Consider the following 23626-nt stretch of genomic DNA (forward strand, 5'->3'; position numbering starts at 1 on the left):
AGAAAAACTTTTCTCAATTTATCCGTGTATATTCAAATCACACACAATGGTTTTTCACAGCAATGCTAATTTATGTCATTTATGAATTTCCTTATACATTCATTAAAACTCTAGTAACAATGGTAATAAAAACAGATAACCTTCGGGCTGATACTATGGCTCAGCTGATTAAGTCGCTGCCTGCAACACTGGCATCCCATATGCGTGCCGGTCCAAGTCCCAGTTACTCTACTTTCTATGCAGCTCCTGGCTAATTTGCCTGAGAAAGCAGCAGAAAAGGCCCAAGTCCTTGGGTCCCTGCACCTACCTGGGAGACGGGGATGGAGTTTCCTTCCAGGCCCCGGAGAGTGAACTAGCAGATGAAGGATCTCTGTGTGTGTGTGTCTCCCTCTCTCTGTAACCCTGCCTTTCAAAGTAAATCTTTAAAAAAATAGCCTCTATTGAGTGTTTATTACCTGGTGCACACCATGCTAAACTCTTTATACACACTCTTTCAATTAATCTTTGTGTGACTTATGAAATGGATGCCATTTCCAGAGAAGGAATCCTGAGTTACAGATGTTATTTGCCCAGGGGGCTATTTACTATATTGCACTTGGTAAGTGGTGGAGATGCAATTTGAATTTGGCTCCATTTGACTCTAAAACCTACCTTAATTTGCTTTTAATAACAACACATAACAACATGGATTTATGAAAGATGAAACTAAATGCTTAATGAAGCTGAATTAGTTTTTCCATTGAGATAGAGAACAATTTTCATGTGGTGAAGAAGACACTGAACACGGAGACAGAAAAATCACGCTCTTTCTCTGTTTTTGACAAACACAACGAGTCTTGGCTGAAGTCCCCTTTCTTACTCTGAGTCTCTATTTCCTTGCCTGAGAACCTTGGGGGTACTTAACGTATATGGGGTTGGTGTTGATACATGGAGAGCATCACTCAAATATTTCTGTAAGTCCAAAGCAGGGACGTGACCATTCTTAGCAAAAACAACCTGGTGTAAGAAAGCCTGAAGAGTTTGTGCTTTGGAGTTCTTCAGGTGCTTACACAAATCAGGCCAGCTGAGGGAACAGGGCTGCAGCAGCTACCTTCCCAGGACACACTGTTGGAGCAGCAGTGGGCCCCTCACAGACCCATACCCAGAGCTGGGATTTTAGCACTGGAAGTGTCTTTCCTGTCCTCTGTCCCACCAGAGGCCATCCCCTACCCAGCAGACTCCTGTTTATTTGTCCCCTTCCGCACTTTTGAACTCTTCACCCTGTAGCCCTGGCAGCGGCAGCAAAACATCTGATGATTCTCCAGTGAAGAATTCCTGCAAAGGAGAAGAGGCAGCTCCCCAAGCCACACATGGAGCTGCCAGGGAAGGCATTCCAAGGCCAGAACTCACTTAAATCACAAGGCTGATGGGTGGATATTTGATTCATTTTTCCTGCAGTGCTCAAGCAAGGGGAAGTCTGCAAATGGGGACCTGTGCCTGGAAACCTGACAGTGACACAAAACCTAGACTATGACCAACAGAACCAGGCACCTGCCACTCGAGATACAGCCTCCCCAGGGGAGGTGACTGTTCTGTCCTCCCCCCGAACAAGCTGACTAGATGCCAAGTAGGGGGTGTTAGACTAGAACATCCCAGGGGCTGTAGACCATTTCTTTGTTCTGGAGGTCAAGACCTGCCATTCTTTCAAACACCTGGGTCTGACCTCTTTCAGGCCTGAACAAACAGGAGAGACCTGAGAGGAGCAGGTGAACTTGCTCAGCCAGTCTCCAAACAGAATGACTCAAGCCACCACACATATTTCCATGGGAATCTTCTCTGTTTCCCCAACAAAACACACACTTCCCACTGTTGAGTGTTCAGTGAGAGTATCAGCTATTACCCAGCAGAAAATTATTTCTTTATTATTATTTTCCTTCCAGGAACTAGAGTTGACAGAGTCATGAAAACTCCAGGCATTTTGCTATTCTATATATTCCACTACACTTGAGTCCTGTGAGGTGCTATCACAAAGAGGTTCAGTGGTTAAATAAGTTTGGAAAACTCCAGGAATTGCATATAGCATATACATTGCATATTAAAGCCTCTGAAAAGTCCTGTATTAAGAAACCTATTTAATCTGACACTTTATATAATTTTATTTGGCCAGAGACCTTACCCTGCTGCCTTGGCAGAGTGTGGTTGGAGAGACATGACTCTGTAGCAAGAACTTGTATAAGATGGGCTGGGTGGATTCAGGGTGAAGCTATCTCTCCCCATAGTTACTGCAATTGCTGCTTGCCATCAGTATCCCGGCTCTCACCTCCCTTTCTCCAAACTATCCTCTGCATCTTTCTAAACACAAATCTGTGCAAATTACTTGTTTCCTGAAAATTCTCAAAAGACTTCCACTGCCTTTGGAGTTATGTTCAAATTCTAGCAGTGTTCATTATCATTGAACATCTACATATCTTTGGATGTTCCTGGTACATTTTACTGCTTTCCAACCACCATGGGCCCTTGTTTAGTCCCATGTTTTTGCCTAGAATGCCCCTTTTTGCTCAGGCTAACTCCTACTCAGACTGTGAGACCCAGCTCAATGTTACTTTTCTTGGGAAGCCTTACTTGACCCATTGTGGGGAGCAACTCGGACTAGACTGTTACTGGAATTAAGACTTATTTTATGCATCTGCTTTCCCACAATATGGCGCTGGGAGAGGAGAAAACAGCTTCTATGCAGCTGCCTCTTGCCAACTTGAGTGATGACCTCCAGGAGCTGATCCTGCTCCTGATTGGAGGAGAGCAGCGTACTCGGCGTGTGGGCAGCCAAGTTGGGATTGGCGGAAGAGGACTATAAAGGAGGAGAGAGACAACATGCACCAGGAACATCTAAGAGGAACACCTGAGGAACATCTGAGCAGCCCCCGAGAGAGCCGGCCGGCGGTGTGCCGCTCCCCCGCGGAAGTGGGGAAAGTGGCTAGGGGGAACCGCCCTTCCACGGAGGTGGAAGGGACGGTAGCCAACCTGGGAAGAACCAGCAGCAAACCGGGGGAGGGCCGAGCAGACAAAAGAACAGCGCAGGGTCCTGTGTTGTTCCTCCACGAAGAGGGGGAGCGACATAATGGTGCCGTGACTCGGATATGAAGCCTAGGCAGGGTTTAGTGTCGTTCCTCCATGAAGAGGGGGAGCGACATAATGGTGCCGTGACTCGGATATGAAGCCTAGGCAGGGTTTAGTGTCGTTCCTCCATGAAGAGGGGGAGCGACAACCCATCACTTTCTCTACCCTTAGGATAATGCTAATTCTTTTCTTCTATAGGTTTCCATGATATTCTGAATATATCTATAATAACATATATCACACTATATATAACAATTATTGAAATATCTATTCTAGTTCAATTAAAGGAATGTATTAGGTAGGGTAGTTCCTCTGTGCCAGGAATTATACTAGGTACAGTATAAAAATTTAATTTAATAAACATATTCACTCTGAATAAGTGGCTGTCCTTGCTAGAAAACAAAGAGAAAACCAAATATGGATGTGGATAAGGAAAGACATGCAAACTTACACTCAGGTATGCGCATGCTGAGTTCGAGGCACTGAAGATATTCAAGTGTACATGTTCATAAAGCAGAGGGCTATGTGTAAGGTTCAGCAAAGAGAAAGGCAGATCAGGGCATTGTGAATGGTTGAGGTCATGGGACTGGATGACAGTCCTCAGGTAGCATATGTGTAGTGAGCAGGGAGCAGGGCCTAGGACAGAAGCCTGGAGCACACTCACATATAAGGAGCAGAGAGAGGCCTGAGAAGAGAGCCCAGCAAAGAAAACTAATTGTTGCAAGACAGAGTGCAGACAATAGGCAGGAGTTCCTATTGGTGTCAGCATGGGGAAGATCATGGGTGACGTTTACAGACTACCTACAGCAGCATGGTGGCAGGGAAGCATATTGCATGGCGTTCAAGAACAAATGGAAGGGAAGCAAATGCTAGGGATTTCAAATTTCAAGGTCAGCCATGAAGTAGAGGAAGGTGACTGCTATTTAAGAGCAGTAGGATGGAAAGATAGATTTGTTTTGCATGTGGGAGGTGTGTATAAGGAATAGAAGAGCCAGTATGGAAGAGAGAGGATGGGGCTGGGAGTGGGGAACCTGAGGAGCTGGGAGGAGGTGGGAGTGAAAGCCCAGCTGGAATGTGAAGCAGACACAGGCAGCTGTTGTAGACAGATGTGAGTTGTCACACCCCAACTCAGCCAACTCAGTGACTCACTCTGCTGGGGGTGAAGAGGGCAGGAGCAGAGCAATTGTTTGGTAGGTGAGGACAACAAATATCAAGGACTGGAGAAAGAGGGGGACATTGAGCCTGGCGAAGAGAAGGGCAAGTGGAGTGATGCCCAGTGCTGTATTTACACATATGAAGGGCTGTTCTGTGGATAAGGAATTCAGTGCTTATTTTGTGTGGCCTTGAGGGAAAGAGCAGACCAATGGAAGGAGGCAGAGGGCCCAGATTTCAGTGTTTTATAAGGCAGAGATGTCAAACACAGAATGGGAAGATGAGGAGATTCTGTGGTCACGGGAGCTCCACTTGGCATAGAAGTTGCAGAAGGAGTTTCAGTCCAGAGGTGAGGGTGGAACTCTGAGGCCCTTCCCTTTCTAGCCCCACACTGGGAGGTTCCCTGGAGTGCTTGGGCCTGCAAGCCAGACTGGCGGGCTCCTGTGACTGGCATTCTTGCCCAAGGTGGAAATCTCCATTGACTAGTTAGACAGTCACAGGAAGCAGCAGTTTCTAAGCAAAAGTCCCATGATAATATGGTCATTCCTCAGTCACTGTTCTGATGGCAAGCCCAGGCCAGACAGAAAATACTTTAGGAACGGTTTCGATTTCCTCCTGAATTTCCGTGTTTATCTGAGTTCTGGGGAAAGCACGCAAATGGCACCAGAAATTCCAAGACTGGGAAAAGAATGGTAGCTGATCTGCTGCCCTCTTGACCCCTCAAAGGTGGGGTCAGTGGTTAGTACTGACTTTTTCCTTTTGGGACAGCAACTCACTCTTCAACATCCTATATAAAGCCCATGTTATTTTCTTAGTCATCAACACATCATCTGGCTGGGGGGACTTCAGCATTGATGTCTGCTCTTTTTTTGCCCACAGATCAAGTGTGTTGAGTTGTCACGAGGCCATGAATGTCCTCCAGGAAGCTTCTCTGATTAGTTTGTCCCATCCCAATCACTCTGTTTAGCTGTATTACTCTAGTGTTTGCACTATGCAGGTTGTCAGGTAATCAGATCTCAAATCTCTTCAGATTATAAACTAACCCTCTCTTAGAGAACTGGCTAAATTCTGCCCTGAATGATGACAGACTCAGGTGGAAGATGGTAGTATTGGAAAACCCAGTTTGTGTTTGTGAATATTAAGGACCTAAATGAACCAGTGTTACAGAGAGGAAGAAAGGAAAGGGGCTGGCATTGTAGCTTAGCTAGGTAAAGCCGCAGCCTGTGATGCCAGCATCCTATATGGGCACCAGTTTGTATCCCAGCTGCTCCACTTCTGATCCAGCTCTCTGCTAGTGGTCTAAGGAAAGAAGTAGAAGATGGCCCAAGTGTCTGGGCCCCTGCCTCCCATGTGTGAGACCTGGAAGAAGCTCCTGGCTCCTGACTTTGGACTGGTCCAGCTCTTGCTGTTGCAGCCATTTGGGGGAGTGAACCACAAGATGGAAGATCTCTTCTCTCTCTTTCTGTCTCTCCTCCTCTCACTGTAAATCTGGCTTCCAAATAAATAAATAAATAATTCTTAAAAAAAGAAAGAAAGAAAGGAAAAAGGCCAGCCAAGATTAGGCAATGGACTGGATCTGATTTCCAGTGTGTGTCGTAACAGCTGAAGAATGAGCTCTAACTACTCCCTTTCCTGCCCACTGCTCTGGACAAGTCAGTTTTTGGTTCACTTTGAATGACTAAAGATGCCACTGTAAACCTGGTGCTCTGTGTTTGCCTAGCTCAGTAAATATTTGTTGAACAAAGTAAAGCATGAATGAAAGAATGCTAGAGAATAGTCTCTCTCACAGGAGTACCCAGTGGTGTGCATCCCGTATGATATCACCAGCACCCTGTGGAGCCACACTTCCCTCTGCTAGAGGCCACAGTGGTAAAGCAACTCATTATCAAAGCATCTGAGACTGCTTCCTTTTTCCCAGGATTCAAGTTAACAAGAATAGGTACCACTACGGGAATGTCTTCCCAGCTAGGCTGGGAAAGTAGCCAAGTGGAGGGTCCATAGTCAAAGAATTCAGGTTTTGGATAAAATCTAGCTGAGTGAGTTTGGGTGAGTTACTTAACCTTTCTGAACTACTGTTTGTTGATGTCTAAAGGGTTGCTGTGATTCTCAAATGGAAAGCAGCCACACAGTGTTGGCACTCTATAAAATCAGGTGCTAGCTCTTTCCTGGAAATCAGGCTCTGAATTTTTAAATCCAATTAAATGTCCCAGGTCCGACCATCTTATGTCCCCTGTTGGCCTTCATCAGCATGGCAAGCAGGGCCATTAGCTAGGTATTTGTTCAATGTAAAGAAACCCAGCAATAATTGTTGAGAATATCCTCCCACTTCCAGCAGATTGTAAGTTCCTTGATAGCAACACTTATTTCTGGATTCTTGTTTAATAAATATCAATGAATGAATGGATAGATTTATATATGAATAAATTAAAAAAAAATCAAATAACTGAACACTGTCTTGAACCATTTTCTTACTATTTTATTTGTCCATATTAAAATCCCAGGGAAAACTGAATTCTTCAGGATAGATCTTTTCTTTATATTGGCCATGATGTAAAGCAATACAGAGAAGGCACATGATAAATACGGGCTGAGTGGAAACTTGGAGAAATTTTCATGAATTTTGTGAGTGAGAGCAAGTAACTGGATAGATTTTCTTTAATTTCCCACTGCTTTTCTCATTCTCTGACCTTGGGGAAATAATTTTCACCCTGGGCCTTGGTTTTCCCATCTATAAAATGAGGGAGCTAAATCCAATAAGGAGATTGTTTTCTGCTTAGGTATTCCAAGGCTGTGAGATTTCAGACCTATAGTGGGAAGGGGTGGGGAAATGGGTTAGAGTAAGATGGAGACTGAACCACCGAAGGCATTCCTGAAATTCCATGTATGTCAAAATCCAGAGCAGGGACTGTCTGTAATGACAGGGACTCAGCATGTGACCACCCCCTTGAGACACTGCAATCAGGGATTACAGCTACCAGTGTGATCTTTTTACAATATTTTAAAATTAAAACAAAATCCTCCAACTTTCTTTGTAGGGTGATGCCAAGAGCCTGGGGATTTTCCTTCATTTATATTGCATTTAAACCAACAGGAGAAGTTTGGAGCCAAAGAGCCTTGGCTTTTCTCCTGGAGGTGGGCTTCCCTGGTAGGAGCTGAGTTCTAATGAGAGGTCTCTAAGGAGTGGGGGTCCAGCTCTGGTAAATGATGATGCAATGGGACAACTGGCTTTTATGCAGCTATGAAGGAAGAAACCAGGAAGGGTCAGCCAACTCACGTGGATGATGGTGAATTAAGAGGATGACTGTTTTGATGCTGTAAGCTAGAGAGCTTTAGATTGGCTGCCGAGAGCTTGTATATCTCAGTCCTTCCTTTTCTTGTGGTGAGGGCAAGTGGGACATTGAACAAGCTGGGAAAAGACATAAGTGAGCTCACTAGACTAGTTTTACAAGACCTTCCTACCATTTGTTATCCTGGTCTACTATATCAAGATGAGCCTAGCATATGTTGGACTATCTTTTCTTCATGTAGGAGAACAGCATAGTGGGTATCCAATTTAGATGGTGAGTTCTAGAGTTAGACCACCTAGGTTCATAGCTTAGCTCCACCATTTATTAAAGGCATAACCTTGGGTAGGTTCTTAACTGTCCTGTGCTTCAGTTTTCTCATCTACAAAATGTGCATTCATTCAATAAACACTTACTGAGAACCCACACTGCATGAAGCATTGTTCTAGAAGCTTGAGAAATAACAGTGAACAGAGGAAATAAAGATCCTTCCCGGAACTTATATTTTAGTGGCAAGGGCAATAACTGTATCCACAGAATAGGATTGTTGTATTAAATGAGTGGATGTTTGATTCGCTGTGTTGTCTATAAAGGAGCCCAATACTGAACTCACAAGAGGGTGAAGGCTGGGGAGCTTGCTTACTTTTTAATTATTTACTTTGTGAATGATATTATTGTTGCTTTGTTTTGTTTTTGCAAACAATTGTCTCTGGGCAAGAATTACTGCTGAACTAATAATTTTTTAAAAATTGATTGGGTTTTCTAGTTACAAAGGAAATGCTTGCATATAAATACACATTATAGAAATGAATGACTTGGAAAGCAAAAAAATAAAAAAACCTTGACAATCTCACCGCTTAATACTTTGGTGTGTATAAATCCAGGCATTTTTCCCTTACATGATTTATCTTGATGGAGTCATTTGTTCTTATGATTTTTCCCACTTATCCAACTGTATTAAAAAGCAATCTGGGAAAGCCTGATAAAATGAACTAAGAGTAAGAAAAGATTGTGCATATGTGTATTAATAAGACATGAGAGAAAGAAAAAGAGAAAATGGGAATAAACACACCATTCCATAGGATTGTTGGGAATTTGCTCCTTTCTGACCAGACTTGGATTTGGGGATTCCAGTCTTATCCATCCTTTCTTTCCCTCCAGAAATGCTCTGTTCTATGGAAGCACCTTAGTAAAATCTTTCCTGATAGAACTTCTTGTTCCTTTCTAGACAATGAGGAGTAGAAAAAGGGTCTCTCTGAAGTGCCTACAGATGGTCATTTGTGGAGATGGGCTCTTCTGTTGATATCTTGCCCTGGAAATAGTGTATTCTTTTGGATTCCCATGACTCTGTTTTTCATTTTCAGAAGTTTTGTTTATTTTTCAAAACTCTCTGCCATTTTTTTTTGCAGTCTTGGTTACTTTCCTTATTACTCCATTCTTTTCTTTCAACCATGTCTTTAATGAATTTAAGTTTAACTTTTTATAGTCTCCAAGAATAGTCCTTTTTCTTGAGGTTCTAATTCTTCTATTGTGTATCTTATTTTCTCACATTGAGGATTTTTTCCATGTGGAATACTATACATAATGAATTCATTTTCACTGGGGGATTGAATCTTACACTGCATGGACTATAGAAATGGCCTTTCAGAGATGTTTTACTTTTCCTTCTGCAGATTTCCCAGCAATATTAATGGCAGGGGACAACCTTGTATCCTCACTTTTTATGGGGATTTTTAAACCATATAACTGTGAACTATAAATCCACATTTGAGTTTCTTCCACATCCTCCCCCCCACCCCCACCCCCCAAGCTCTTTGTCATTTCCTTGGGCTGGTGAACAAGCCTGTAACTTCTTCAAGAAAGGTACAACCTTTGGCTTTCCCCATTTTCAGGACTTTCAATGCCCTGCCTTGTTCAGACCACCACACTTGACCCTGCCTGAGTGTGGACCCAGGCCTGAATGGTGAGAAGGGAACAGCCATGTAAATGGAAGGACATTCAAGGCTGGGGAATTAGCGAGCACAAGGGTTCTGCCGCTGTTAACACAGGTCATCCAATCTGTTTGAGGAGCAGCAAGGAAGAGAAGGGTAGGAAGCGAAGCTCTCAAAAAGATTCCCTTGCAGCTCCACAAGCAAAATACAAGGCTGCTCTATGCATGACCGCTCAATAAATCACTATCAGTGGGTTGATCTTGGGGAAGTTTCTGTTTCTCATTTCTGACAATGTATCTCATAAAAAGAGATGTGGTTGTGCCAGAGGACAATTTGTCTCAGAGCATTGGGTCTCTGTGTCCCAAACAGCACTCAGCTGAAACAACTGCAGACAACAGGAGAAGACTTCACCGCTGTGTACACACAAATACTCACAAGGCTTCTCCAATGCTGGGTTGGTCGCGGGGGAGTGGGATGGGAGGGAGCAAAGTATTTACTAATTATATGCTCCAGGGACTGAAAGTGGAGATAGGTCACACCCAGTGCTGTTTTACCTTTTTCCTTCGTAAGTTCATTGGGGAAAAGAGGGAAAATAATACTGGAATGGAGAGGATGGATGGGAGGGGACTGTGGAAGGCAGTGAGGGATATAAAAATGGATGTGCTAACTCAAGCTTGAATGTGGGCACCATTAATGTACTGCTAAAGGTGACTTTGGGACTTGCCTAAATGAACAATAATATCTAATGGTAGTAAATAATATTTGAGTGTTTATTGTCATTCAGGTAATGTTAAACATTTTACATGGATGGTCTCATCTATCCATATTAAGTGCTCTGTCAGTTAAATCTTAAAAATGAATGTTAGAGATGAGGAAACCAAGGTATAGATGAATTAAGTAGTTAATAAGTGTTAATAAATATTTTTTTAATAAAAGATTCAGGGGTGGGCATTTGGCATAATGGTTAAGCTACCACTTGGGACACTGGCATCTCATATCAGAGTGCCTGAGTTTTAGTTCTGGCTTCACTCACTAATCCAGTTTCCTGCTAATGTATATTCTGGAAGGCAGCAGAGGGTGGCTTAAGTAGATGGGTTCCTGCCACCCATGTGGGAAACCTGGACTGAATTTCCAGGTCTGGGGACTTAGCCTGGCACAGTCCCTGATGTTGCAGGTATTTGCATAGTCAACCAGTGGATGAGAGATCTGTGTTTACCTCCCATTCTGTGTCTCTTAAGTAAAATTAAATAAATAAGTAAATAAATTTTTTAAATTGAGAGGTTCAAACATAGATACTTGAGCTCTAGAATCAGTGCTTTTAACAACCATAGTTAGTATTTGGGAGTCTTAACAGGGTCCCCTTTCTTAGGCAATGTATTCATACTTTATAACCTTCAGTTTCTCATTTATTTTTTTATTTTTTCTATTTATTTATTTATTTATTTTTGACAGGCAGAGTGGATAGTGAGAGGGAGAGACAGAGAGAAAGGTCTTCCTTTTGCTGTTGGTTCACCCTCCAATGGCCACCATGGCTGGCGCGCTGTAGCCGGCGCACCGCGCTGATCCTATGGCAGGAGCCAGGTGCTTCTCCTGGTCTCCCATGGGGTACAGGACCCAAGTACTTGGGCCATCCTCCACTGTACTCCTGGGCCACAGCAGAGAGCTGGCCTGGAAGAGGGGCAACCAGGACAGAATCAGGCGCCCCGAATGGGACTAGAACCCGGTGTGCGGGTGCAGGATTAGCCTAGTGAGCCGTGGCGCCGGCTCCAGTTTCTCATTTCTTAAAATGAAGTTACTAATAGTACCTACTTCACTGGGTTCTTTGGAAAATTACATGAATTAATAGTTACATAAACTTCTTATGCCAGTGTCCATACATAGTAACCAGTTAGGTAAATAAAAATTGTTGTTATTGTCACTATTACTGCATAGAGGAGAATTGGAACCTCCCTGGACACCCTTCTATTCCTTCCTCTCCTCTACCATAATGCGAAAGCTTCAGATCTAGTCATAATTTTGTTCCTATTCTTTATACCTAGCAGTAAAATCAGGCAGCTAAGAAAAAATGAAAAGGAAACAGCCAGCTGATGTCACCAAATCCACCTCCTCAGCCATGAATTTCTTCCAGAACATTTTGGTTTCTTCAGTCCTGAGGCTGGACCCTAACTCATGAACTGCAAGCCCTCTCAATTGTTTGGTCTGTGTGGCCACTTTGATACAGTCTCTCAGGCCTTTCTGTGACCCAAGACAGAGTCCTTGCAGGCCTGGGAGTCTATCGCCATGCAACATCTGGCTCTTATTTGTATGGGAACATGTTGGAGCTGGACTGCCAGCAATTAGCCAAGTCAGGCTGAGTGGAAAATGCCCTGCTGTTTCAGAGGCCAGACAAGCTAAAATGAATGAGTTCCAGAGTTCCTTCCCCTGAGCTTCCTCAAAAGTGGTCCAACTCATAGACTTCAGTCCATTTTAACTGATAGCGGGCCTGGTGAAGGCTTTTCATATACCAACAACCCGCCAATCAACCAGCTGGTCCCAGTCTCACTGGTAACTGTGGGTGCACCATGAGGAAAGCCATGCTCCCTGGAAACTACCAGCCTAGTAGAATCACTACAGTCAGAGACCTTGAAGTAGGAGTGAACTGTAAAACTCATTCTCTTGGGGCAGGAATTTGGCCTAGTCATGAAGATGTTAGTTAAGATGCCTGTAGCCCACATCAGAGTGCCTTGGTTTGCTAGTTGCCTGTGGCTCCTGTTTCCATCTTCTTGCTAATGCAGACCCTGGAAGGTAGTGGTGATGGTTCAAATAATTGGGGTTCTTGTTACTCACCTGAAGACTTGGATTGAGAACTCAATCCAAGTTCTTGGCTTCAGTCTGGCCTTGAATCTTTGCAGGCATTTGGCAGAGTGAACTAGCAGATGGGAACATTATCTGTCTCTCTCTCTCTCAAATTAATTAATTCATTAATTAACACCCACTCAGACCACATCAATATTTGAACCCGTTTATAACAGTCCAGGTAGGTCTTTTTCGAGTCTCTGACTGTGAAAGGTTAAAGACCAACAACAGTTTTAAAGGAAAAGTGCTAAAGGAAAAGGAAAACTGCTATTATAAAATAGATGTCACAATGCAGTGCATGATTAATTGGCAAATCAACTGTATGGTCAATATGTTTACAAACAGGAAAAGGGTTTCCCTATGGAAGGAGGAATTTGAATAGGGCCATTGCTATGGCTTCTGCCTCTAATTTCCTCCCAGATTCTGCCAATTTTAAGCAATATAAGGGTGTTTTTAAAAGTCCACAGAAAATTTGCATTATCTTTTAAAAAATATTTAAAATATAGAATGACAGGGGATGGGGTGGGGAGAGAGAGAGAGAATGAATATGAATATTCCATCTGCTGGTTCATTCCCCAAATGGCTGCAACAGCCAGGGCTGGGCCAGGTTGAAGACAAGAACCAGGAACTCCATCTGCTTCCCACATAGGTGGCAGGAACTCAAGCACTTGGGCCATCACTTGCTGTCTACCAGGGTAACCATCAACAGAAACTTGGATTGGAAGTGAGGAGTAGTTGAGACTTGTACCAGGCATTCCAATATGGGAAGCAGATGTCCCAAATGCTGGCCTAGACCACTATGCCACAGCATCCACCCTCACATTACCTTTTTTAAAAAAAAAAAAAAAAGATTTATTTATTTATTTGAAAAGTAGAATTACACAGACAGGCAGAAGCAGAGAGAGAGAGAGAGAGAGAGAGAGAGAGAGAGTCTTCCATCCACTGCCCAGATGGCTGCAACAGCCAGGAGCCAGGAGCCTCTTCTGGGTCTTCTACATGGTTTTGGGAGCCCAAGGACTTGAGCCATCTTCTACTGCTTTCCCAGGCCATAGCAGAGAGTTGGAATGGAAGTGGAGTAGCTGGGACTTGAACCAGCACCCATATGGGATGCCAGCACTGCAGGTGGCAGCTTTACCCGCTACACCACAGTGCTGGCCCCCACATTACCTTTTAATCTCATATTTTCCACTAAATTTTTGAAGTCCTTTTTTACTTCTGTTGCTCAGGAAAGTACAATGTCTAACTGTTATTCACTTCATGAAGTTTCAAATGAGATATTGGGTGGATGGCTAGGCTTTTTTTTTTTTTTGCAGAAAAATTCTTTAATTAATGAAATCTTGAGAGGAAACATAATACAGAAAGCAATTTAGAATGACAAAGTGTTTAGTAATTTAAATCTTTTATGGTTAGTATAAAATATTTTATTTCTAGAACTCAATGCCCATCTGTAGAACTGTGGGCTTAAGGAGCTTGATTTCAAAACAGGTTAGATGATTGAAATCCTTTTACTTACTTTTTTTTCTTTAAAGACAGAGTTACAGAGAGAGAGAGAGGGGCCTTCCATCCACTGGTTCACTCCCCAGATGGCCGCAATGGCCGGAACTGCGCCGAACTGAAGCCAGGAGCCAGAAGCTTCTTCTGGGTCTCCCATGTGGGTGCAGGGGCTCAAGGACTTGAGCCATCTTCTACTGCTTTCCTAGGCCATAGCAGAGAGCTGGATCAGAAGAGGAGCTGCCAAGACTAGAACTGGTTCTCGTATGGGATGCTGGCATTTCAGGCCAGGGCTTGAACCTGTTGCGCCACAGCGCCAGCCCCCAAATCCTTTTTACTTTCCAGCTCTACTAATTACAACCTTGTGCCTGGGTCTGGAGACCTATTAGAGTGATGGTTAATTTTTGATGTTAACTTGCCTGGGTTAAGGGGTACTTGGGAAGCTGATAAAGCCTAATTTCTGAGTGTGTGTCTGAGAGATTCCCAGTGAGCCAGTGAGGAAGGGAGCTCACCCAAGATGGACGGGTATCCTCCAATCAGTTGAGTGACCAGATAGAACAAGACGGTTGAGGAAAGGTGAAATTGCTCTCTCTTCTGGGTAGAGCTGGGGCACTGATTTTCTCCTGCCCTTGAACATCAGAACTTCAGGTTCTCCTGTCATCTGACTCCAGGACTTGTGCCAGCCCCCTCCCATCTTCTATATGGAATGCCATTCTTTCTGCTATTGCTTTCTCAAATTCAGCCCCTACAATTTTATCTCTTCCCAGTCATCTCTGATTACTCTTCTTGCTGCATTTTCATCGAGTTGAAGGTCAACACCAAAAAGTTAAGTATATAACTTCCCTCTATTTTCTATTCAAAATTTTGTCTTTTTGGGGTAGGTCTGGTGGTGCAGATGGGTTAAACTGCTGCTTGGGGCACCGCCATCACATATCTGAGTGCCTGGTTCAAGTCCTGATCACTCTACTTCCAATCCAGCTTCCTGCCAATATGATTCTGGGAGGCAGCTGGTGATGGCTGAAGTGGTTGAGTCCCTGCCATCCACATGGAAACCTGGATGTAATATTCTCTCTCTCTCTCTCTCTCTCTCTCTCTCTCTCCTCTCTGTTGTTCTGTCTTTTGAGTGAATAAATAAACTTAAAAAAAAAAGTTGTTTCCTTGGAAGGGCTTTAAAGTTCTTTTTTTTAAAAGATTTATTTGAAAGGCAGAGTTCCAGAGTTCCAGAGAGAGAGGTCTTCCATCCACTGGTTCACTCCCCAAATGACCTCAATGGCCGGAGCTGAGCCAATCAGAAGTCAGGATCCAGGAGCTTCTTCTGGGTCTCCCACATAGGTGCAGAGGCACAATCACTTAAGCCATTTTATACTTCTTTCCCAGGCCATAGCAGAGAGCTGGATCTGAAGGGGAGCAGCCGGGACTCGAACTAGTGACCATATGGGATGCCGGCACTGCAGGCCAGGGCTTTAACCCACCGAGTCCCAGCACCAGCCCCTGGCTATAAAGTTCTTGAGGGTGCAGCCCATGTCTTACTTCTTTTGACTCTCACTGCAGTTCCTAGGAGTGTTGGGCATACAGCCATTATTCAAAAGCTCTGGAAATCAGATATATGATTTGCTTATGCTGCTCCTAGCTCGCTCAGTGCTTATGTAATGAGTTTCTCTGTGTCAAGAATGAAAATAAAGCTCAGTTCCCTGAGTTCTGGTTACAGTACCTACTGTTCCCATCTCTTTGCCAGCAAAATGGATCCCCTTGTGGAACAAGTTTACTAGTTCCAGTTTAAAAAGTTAAATTTCAAAAAAAACCAACATATGTTTTTAGAGGATGATATGGTTCTCTATTTTTTCACAGGAAACTTTTTAGAAGAAATTCCCTGAACAAAGCAGTCACCACTGTCTTTACTTAATTAATGTTTTCTACATGTCCCCTTTCCTAGCTCCTTAGTTGTCAGGGAGTCAAAGCTGAGGACAAGGAATCAGGCTTGGGCACAGGTTAGCTTATAGGGAAAGGTAGGATTGACTCCAGCCCATGATCTATCTTTCAAGTTGGGGTGTCCAGATGTGTGGGAATTTCCCCTACTGGTGGAAATGCAATTATGCCAGAAGCAAAAGCAGCCCAAGTTCCTTAGGATAAAGAGGATTTCAATAGAACCAGGGGGCACAAACCCCACTTGGGATGGTTCCAGATAGGAAAGGAAGCTGCTTGTGCAGCCAGTGTATTGTGAAGATGGAGCACCACAGTAGGATGAGCCCAGAGCATGGGCCAAGTCTTCCCTTCTGTAGGTCCCTGTTGGTAAGACCAGTGGATAGTCTTTGTGTGCTGGCTTACATAGAGACCAGGAACATTTACCTATTGGAGTTTAGATAACCAGACCCTCTATGCCTTCTTAGCCTCTCCGACTGCAAAGCTCTTTAAAAGCAGGACTGCTTGTTTCTCTGCAGATGGCTCACTATGCTTGGCTAAGTGTCTGGTTTGCAGCTGGTACTCTGTAAAAATGTCCTTCAATTTTATATGGCATATTTCCTCGCTAACTTGTGTAACTGTTATGCTTTTCTCTTCCCTTCTTGAATTTTCAGGTCACATCCTCCTAGAATGCTGGCTGCTCCATTCTTTGTCCTTCCTATGCTGGATGGGCTGTGGTCATTTGTTATATTGATGGCCTCCTCAATGAGCCAAGCTTCTGGTATTTGTATTCTTGTGCTACCTCTCAGCGGCTTCTCTTCTGATCCAGCTCCCTGATCATGTGCTTGGAAAACAGCAGAAGATGGTTCAAGTATTGGGCTCTTCCACCCATGTGGAAGACTGGATGTAGTTCCAGGCTTCTGGCTTTGTAGTTCCAGGTCTGGCCCCGTCCTGGGGACTTGGGGAGTGAGCTAGTAGCTGGAAGATCTCTCTCTGCCTGTGTCTCTCCCTCTCAAATAAATAAATAAATCTATCTTTATAAAAAAATTTGAGAGGGAGCCAGAGAGAGAGAGAGAAAGGGAGAGAGCATCTTCTATCTGCTAATTCACTCCCCACATGCCCACAACATTTGGGGCTGGGCCAGGTCAAAGCCTGTAGGCAGGAATTCAATCCAGTTCTACCATGTGGATGGCAAAGAGCAGAGATGGGGCAACTAATCTTTGCCATGGAACAGTGCTCTGTGTCTTTGCTTTGAGAACATTCCCAACTATCTATTGCTGCTTTTTGCAGACCTAAATGGAGATTCCTTCTGCCCTAGTGGTTCCTCCTCAGTGGCCAAGCTCCATACTGCGCCATAGAGAGTTTTGTTGAGACCAAAAGATATCAAGAGGACACATCCCAAGTTGTGGGTGGGGCAAGAAGGTGGAGCTTTTTAATCAGCAGGATGTTTGGGCAGAGACAAGGATGTTGAAGGCAGGAGTCAGTGTTTCCAAGATTCTTTCTTAAAATGCATGGTGATTGGTTTTAGAGCTCCTGATCCACCCCTGGGACAAAGCACTCCTTTTTGGGGCTACTAAATTTCCAACAGTGCTTGGGGAGATCAGTTCACTCTGCGCCTACAGTATCCACAGAAACATCTGCTTTTGCTTACTAGAAAGTCAAAACCATAGACGTCACCCATCGCCTTTCCCACTTAAGGACACATTCCTGTTGGCTGAGTCATGCCTCCACCAAGGGTTCACCCTGGACTGCCTGTGTGTGTTTTTGAAACTGTGAACTGACTTTGATGATAATTTGAAGAGCCGTTTACATCCTAGTTTATTTAACCTTCTCACATGAATAGCAAGACTTCTCTTTGGGGAATCATGGGATGACTACTGCTTCATTAGATAAGCAGTGAACCCTGGAAACAGGAAGCTAAAAATGGACTCTCAAGGCCAATTTCAACCCCTTCTCTTCTCATCTACAGGTAACTTGGCATTGCAGAAAGCAATCTGGATTTGGAGTTAGCAGACCAGGGTTCAACTCACAGTCTTGCCAGGTACTGTGTGACTGTGTGTTAGTTTTCCATAAAATTGGAATAATGATTCCTATCCTGCCCATGACACAGGTTCTTAAGTCAGAATAGAATAATGAAGGGGGTGGGTGGGAAAGGCATGTTATAGACCATCCGATGTCTGAATTCACTCTTACACCACACCACACAACCTACTCTTGAATTCTTTCTGTGACAGGGAACTCATTCCCACAGAGAGTGCAGAACATTGCAGGGCGGGGGTGGGGGATGCTGGCTGTGACTGATTTTGTTTCAAATGGCATTCCATCAACTGGTTCTTCCAAACGTAGATCTACAGAAACAAGTCTAATCCTTTTCTGCAAGAACAGCTTTCAGATGTCTGGAAGTAGTGCCACATTCCTGATACAGACCGACCAGTCTCTGAGTTTTTCTCCACCAAGTTAAGCCTTTGATTTTGATCACTTCCATGGTTATTGTTGCCCAAAGGTGCTTTAGGTAATTTATAGTATCTAGTCTAGAACTGAATGTGGTATTTAGGATGGCCTGAAAGGGAGGCAATGAAGTGGGACATTCACCTCCCTTGTTCTCAATGCTATACTTCTAGTAATGCAGTGGACTCTTGAATGGACTCCTTTGGTGGTCACATCTCAATAGCAGTACTTCCTCCATAATCTCAGCAGTGAATATGCAGCTTGCTGATCATCTCCTTTCTTCCTAGCTCATTCCATCAAGAACCCAACTCAATCAATTTCAGACCTCATCAGAACTTACTATGCATGAATCCTACCACCTTTCCACTATCCCTTAACCCTCTTCTCCATCGTATCTTCATGTACCTCCTTACCCAGCCTAGACCTCATGACACAGCATTATAACCATTCTCTCAAATATTCAACTCCTTTCCTACTCTCTCTTGCTTGGCAAAATCCTAACTCTGGTTACACTCTACTTTCTACCTTTTCCTGACCTGCCCCTGGATAATTCAACCTGGCAAGAGACAAGAGGTTCATTGACTTTAGTTAAATTCATGACCACTAACATCAGGGGGGGACCCAGAGCTGCTCAGTGATCATTCCCTAGTTCCTTAGCCTGGGATTCTATCACTCATCTAGATAACTAAGTCACACACACACACACACACACACACACACACACCCCGCCGCCATCGTCAGTCTTACCTGATGACCTTGTCTTCATCTAGGACTCCCACATGTTCCCACCACCATATCTACCTGCCTGCCCCATCTGCGCCTGGAGCTCTGGCTCCACTGCCTGATCTACAGCCCTGCCTATGATTTTCTGTGTGCTTTTTTTTTTTTTTTTTTTGGACAGGCAGAGTGGACAGTGAGAGAGAGAGAGACAGAAAGGTCTTCCTTTTTCCGTTGGTTCACCCTCTAATGGCCGCTGCAGCCAGTGCACTGCACTGATCTGAAGGCAGGAGCCAGGTGCTTCTCCTGGTCTCCCCTGCAGGTGCAGGGCCCAAGGACTTGGGCCATCCTCCACTGCCCTCCCGGGCCACAGCAGAGAGCTGGCCTGGAAGAGGGGCAACCGGGACAGAATCCAGCGCCCCAACCAGGACTAGAATCCGGGGTGCCGGTGCCACAGGTGGAAGATTAGCCTAGTGAGCCATGGCACCGGCCCTTTCTGTGCTCTTAAGACTAAGCTCTCCAGGTATGCACTAGATGCTTTCTCCTCTCACTTACTCAAGAACTCTGCCCCTCATTCTGTACTCCATCATTAATGTCCTCTTTTCTTCAGGATCATTCCCATACTGTATGGCCACATTATTTTTTCCTCTCATCTTAAAAAACAAAAATAAATACAATAAGAAGAAAAATACTCATTTTTTTAAAAACCCAGATAAAGGGCTTGGAAAGGTATGGTAAGCTGCCCAAAGTCACATACATGTAAACTTTGGAAAGGTCAAGGGTCAAATACATTTTGCCCACCCCCCCCAAAGACCACTCAAATGAGGCTTAATAGGCTGTAGAGGCTAGAGCAGCTCTTTCTCCAGCCCACTGTTTGGTCCAAGTGGCTATGGCTGAGCTTGGGTAAGGGAGTACTTTGCCGAGGACAGGAGGGCAGCTCTGCCATTACCTGGGCATAATGGGACAGCAGGAAAGGCTGGAGATTTTCAAGTAAGAATGGGACCTGCATTGTCCTCAGAGGCCTGAGGAGCTGCTGAATCTCTAGTTTGGTCAGTTTGCATTTCAGATGAAACATGGGTGGTTGAGGGCTGTTGCATGCCAGCCATAGCAGAGTGATCAGGTGGCTGGGGTGGTGGACAGGAATGGATGCTGCAATATCATGCGCCTCAGTGAAAGCTAACACCTCATAAATCTTGCAGGCCTAGTGCCCGTGTAGTCCACTTCAGGGGCTCATTAACACTGTCTCGTCCTCACAAGAGTTGGGAAATGATGAAAAATATGACAAACTGCCTGCCAAAGCCATTTCATCAGAAGGGCACACATGTTTCCACCTCTTCTTGAGACAACCCTGTTCATGCAGAGAACCCTGAAACAGCTCAAGCCAAGGGGCGAGGGGTTCCTCTTGGGAAAACAGATATTTCCCTACCTCTGGGACACAGAGCCAGCAGCCATCAACCTTCTTTTCTCTCCTCTTCCCTCAGCTCCCAAAGACTCTCCCAGAGAATGAGCTCATCTAGTTCCTAATCTTCCAACCAAGTACTCTGATTCCCCTTGGAATTTTCAGACTACCTGGAAAAGCACACAACTGCCTCTTATTTGTGTATCTGCCAAAACCAGTGTTGACTTCAGTCCAGGTATCTCTTAAGAGTCCTCTCTCAAGCCAAGACACTCTGGCAAAAAAAAAAAAAAAAAAAAAAAAAAAAAAAAAAAAACACCTAAATGAAAGATCTCTGTGAGTGAGATCCCAATGGAAAGAACAGGTCTTCAAAGAAGGAGGTACCTTTCTCTGAAGGGAGGAGAGAACCTCCACTTTGACTATGACCTTGTCTAAACAAGATAAGAGTCGGAGAACTCAAAAGGCTTCCATAGCCTTGGAAACTCATGACTGGAGCATAGGGAGATTACTGATGCCATAAACAGGAGTGTCAATTTGTAAAGTCAACAACAGGAGTCACTGTGCACTTACTCCTCATGTAGGATCTCTGTCCTTAATGTGCTGTACATTAAGATTTAATGCTATAACGAGTACTCAAACAGTATATTTCACTTTGTGTTTCTATGTGGGTGCAAACTGTTGAAATCTTTACTTAATGTACACTAAACTGATCTTCTGTAAAAAAAAAAAAAAAAAAAGAAATTATCAATTCCCAACTTGACTCTCACTGGGATTAAACATGACAATAGGTCTGATCTGATCTCAGCATCATTTAAAAAATCATCTATTATTTTTCACTTTATGTTTCTGTGTGGGAGCAAACTGTTGAAATGTTTACTTTCTGTAAACTAAACTGATCTTCTGTATATTAAGAGAATCGAAAATGAATCTTGATGTGAATGGAAGGGGAGAGGGAGTGGGAGAGGGGAGGGTTGCGGGTGGGAGGGACGGTATGGGGGGGAAGCCATTGTAATCCATAAGCCGTACTTTGGAAATTTATATTCATTAAATAAAAGTTAAAAAAAAATAGTTTTTGAGTAATGCCTAAAAAAAAAAAAAAAAAAGAATCCTCTCTCAAAAGGTCTGGCCCACTTACTTGTCTGTCACGGCCTGCATGAACTCATCCAGCAAGTCGTCGTACTCCTTCCCGCGCACGCGCCGGTGCTTCAGGCCGATGTATAGAGGGTCTCGGAGCAGCTCCTGGAACAGACAGCACCTGTTTACTAAAGCTGCTCCCAGTGCTTCTGTTTCACTTTTTTCGACAATTCTGCCTGTTTAGCGAGACGAACTGGGGGTGAGGCTATGGGAGGAGAGGAGGGAATAGGAAGCCAGCTGGACCTCCCACCTTCACACCTTTGCCCAGGAGGTGGTATCTCTCTAGCAGTCTGCATTTGAAGAGAAGTTTCCAGCAGGCAGTTTGGCCTGATAAAATACAGGGTACTCTATTTAAATGGGAATCTCAGGTAATAATTTTGTTATTTTTGAAAGAATTTATTGGGGCTGGCGCTGTGGCATAGCCAGTAAAGTCGCTGCCTGTAGTGCCGGCATCCCATAAGGGCAGTTTTAAGTCCAGGCTGCTCCACTTTCAATCTGGCTCTCTGCTATGGCCTGGGAAGGCAGTGGAAGATGGCCCAAGTCTTTGGGCCCCTGCACCTGCATGGGAGACCTGGAAGAAGATTTTGGCTCCTGGCTTTGGGTCGGTGCAGCTCTGGTTGTTGCAGCCAATTGGGGAGTGAACCAGAGGATGGAAGACTTCTCTCTTTCTGCCTTTCCTTCTCTCTGTGTAATTCTGACTTTCAAATAAATTCTTTTTTAAAGATTTATTTATTTGAAAGGAAGAGTGACAGAGATAGGGAGACAAAGAAAGAAATCTTCCATTTGCTGGTTCACTCCTCCAAATGGCTATAGTGGTCAGGGCTGGACCATGCTGAGGCTAGGAGCCTGGAATTCCACCCAGGTTTACCACATCGATGGCAGAGGGCCAAGTACTTTATCTGCTACTCTCCCAGCATATTAACAGGGAGCTAGATCAGAAGCAGAGCAGCCAGGACTCAAATGGCACTCCAACATGGGATGCTGATGTTGCAAGTGGTGGCTTACCCCCTGTGCGACAATGCTGTTCCCTGTTATTATTATTACTACTGTTATTATTTTTAGTGCAAGTTCATCCCAAGCGTTACATGGGGCATAATTATGCTGAAAAACCAAGTAATTGCTTATCTGAACATTTTTTTTTAGATTTTATTTATTTATTTATTTATCTGAGAGGTAGAGTTACAGACAGTGAGAGGGAGAGACAGAGAGAAAGGTCTTCTGTCCGCTGGTTCACTCCCCAAATGGCCGCAATGGCTGGAGCTCCGCTGATCTGAAGCCAGGAGCCAGGAGCTTCTTCCAGGTCTCCCACGTGGGTGCAGAGGCCCATGGACCTGGACTGTCTTCTTACTGCTTTCCTAGGCTATAGTAGAGAGCTGGATTGGAAGAGGAGCAGCCAGGGCTAGAACCAGCGTCCATATGGGATGCCGGCACCGCAGGTGGAGGATTAACCTACTTTGCCACAGTGCAGGCCCTGTTTATCTGAAATTTGAATCTGACTGGCCTGCTGTACTTTTATCTGCTAAATGTGATAATCCTGATAACCCTATCAACAGAAGGAACGTAAAGCCAGGAAGCAGTGTACAGTCAAGAAAGGGGCACTGTGGTCCAGATGCTGTCCTCTGAGCATCATTGGTGTGTTCCAGAAGGGACTCAGGCTTTGGAAGTAGGTGGACCTGGGTTTTAATTCAGATGCTGTCACTTAACTACTTCTGTCACTTTGAGCAAGGCATTTCACGTATCTCGGCATCATTTTTTTCTCTGTTAAGCAGGGATGATAATTAGCTCTATCATATAAGGCAAGATCTTTGAGGAAAGGATCTACCGCTTGTTCATTGGCATTTCCCCAGAGATTTGCATTTTCTGATGGTAAGCCTAACTAAAGCATTTGTGGTTATGAGTTGCAAGAGTCCCAGGATTGGGCTAAGGAAATGTTGAATTAAGAACAAAGAGGTCTTTGGAAATCAGTTGGTCAGCTTCCTCCTTTGAGACTTGGAAGGGTTAAATGAGTTGCCTAAGGTCACAAAATACACTAGTGGAAGCAACAGGGCAGAACACATGGTTTCTAAAACAGGAATTCTTCCCAGGGTGGCAACCTGACTTCAATACTTCCTATCTCTGGTCTCCAGCTGGGTGCCTAGCACATAAATATTAATAGAGGGACTAAATCTTTCATTCTTGTTATTACAAACCCCCCTGAAACTAAGTAAGTTAGTGACTATAATTTTCAGTGAAAGCATTTATCC

At 44.2% G+C, this 23626-nt stretch overlaps 1 protein-coding gene across 2 annotated transcripts in view; it reads right to left on the reverse strand.

Annotated features, from left to right (window-relative positions):
* The window catches only part of ME3 (malic enzyme 3), a 195214-nt gene that overhangs the window by 29874 nt on the left and 141714 nt on the right, over positions 1–23626 (reverse strand). For both annotated transcript variants that reach the window (XM_008263027.4, XM_070076488.1), the window contains one exon: positions 21385–21488. In XM_008263027.4, coding sequence (XP_008261249.2) covers positions 21385–21488 — 104 coding nt within the window. The remainder of the gene's footprint in view (positions 1–21384; positions 21489–23626) is intronic.

The sequence above is a fragment of the Oryctolagus cuniculus genome, chromosome 1 (assembly GCF_964237555.1).
Source record: "Oryctolagus cuniculus chromosome 1, mOryCun1.1, whole genome shotgun sequence".
Lineage (NCBI taxonomy): Eukaryota > Metazoa > Chordata > Mammalia > Lagomorpha > Leporidae > Oryctolagus > Oryctolagus cuniculus.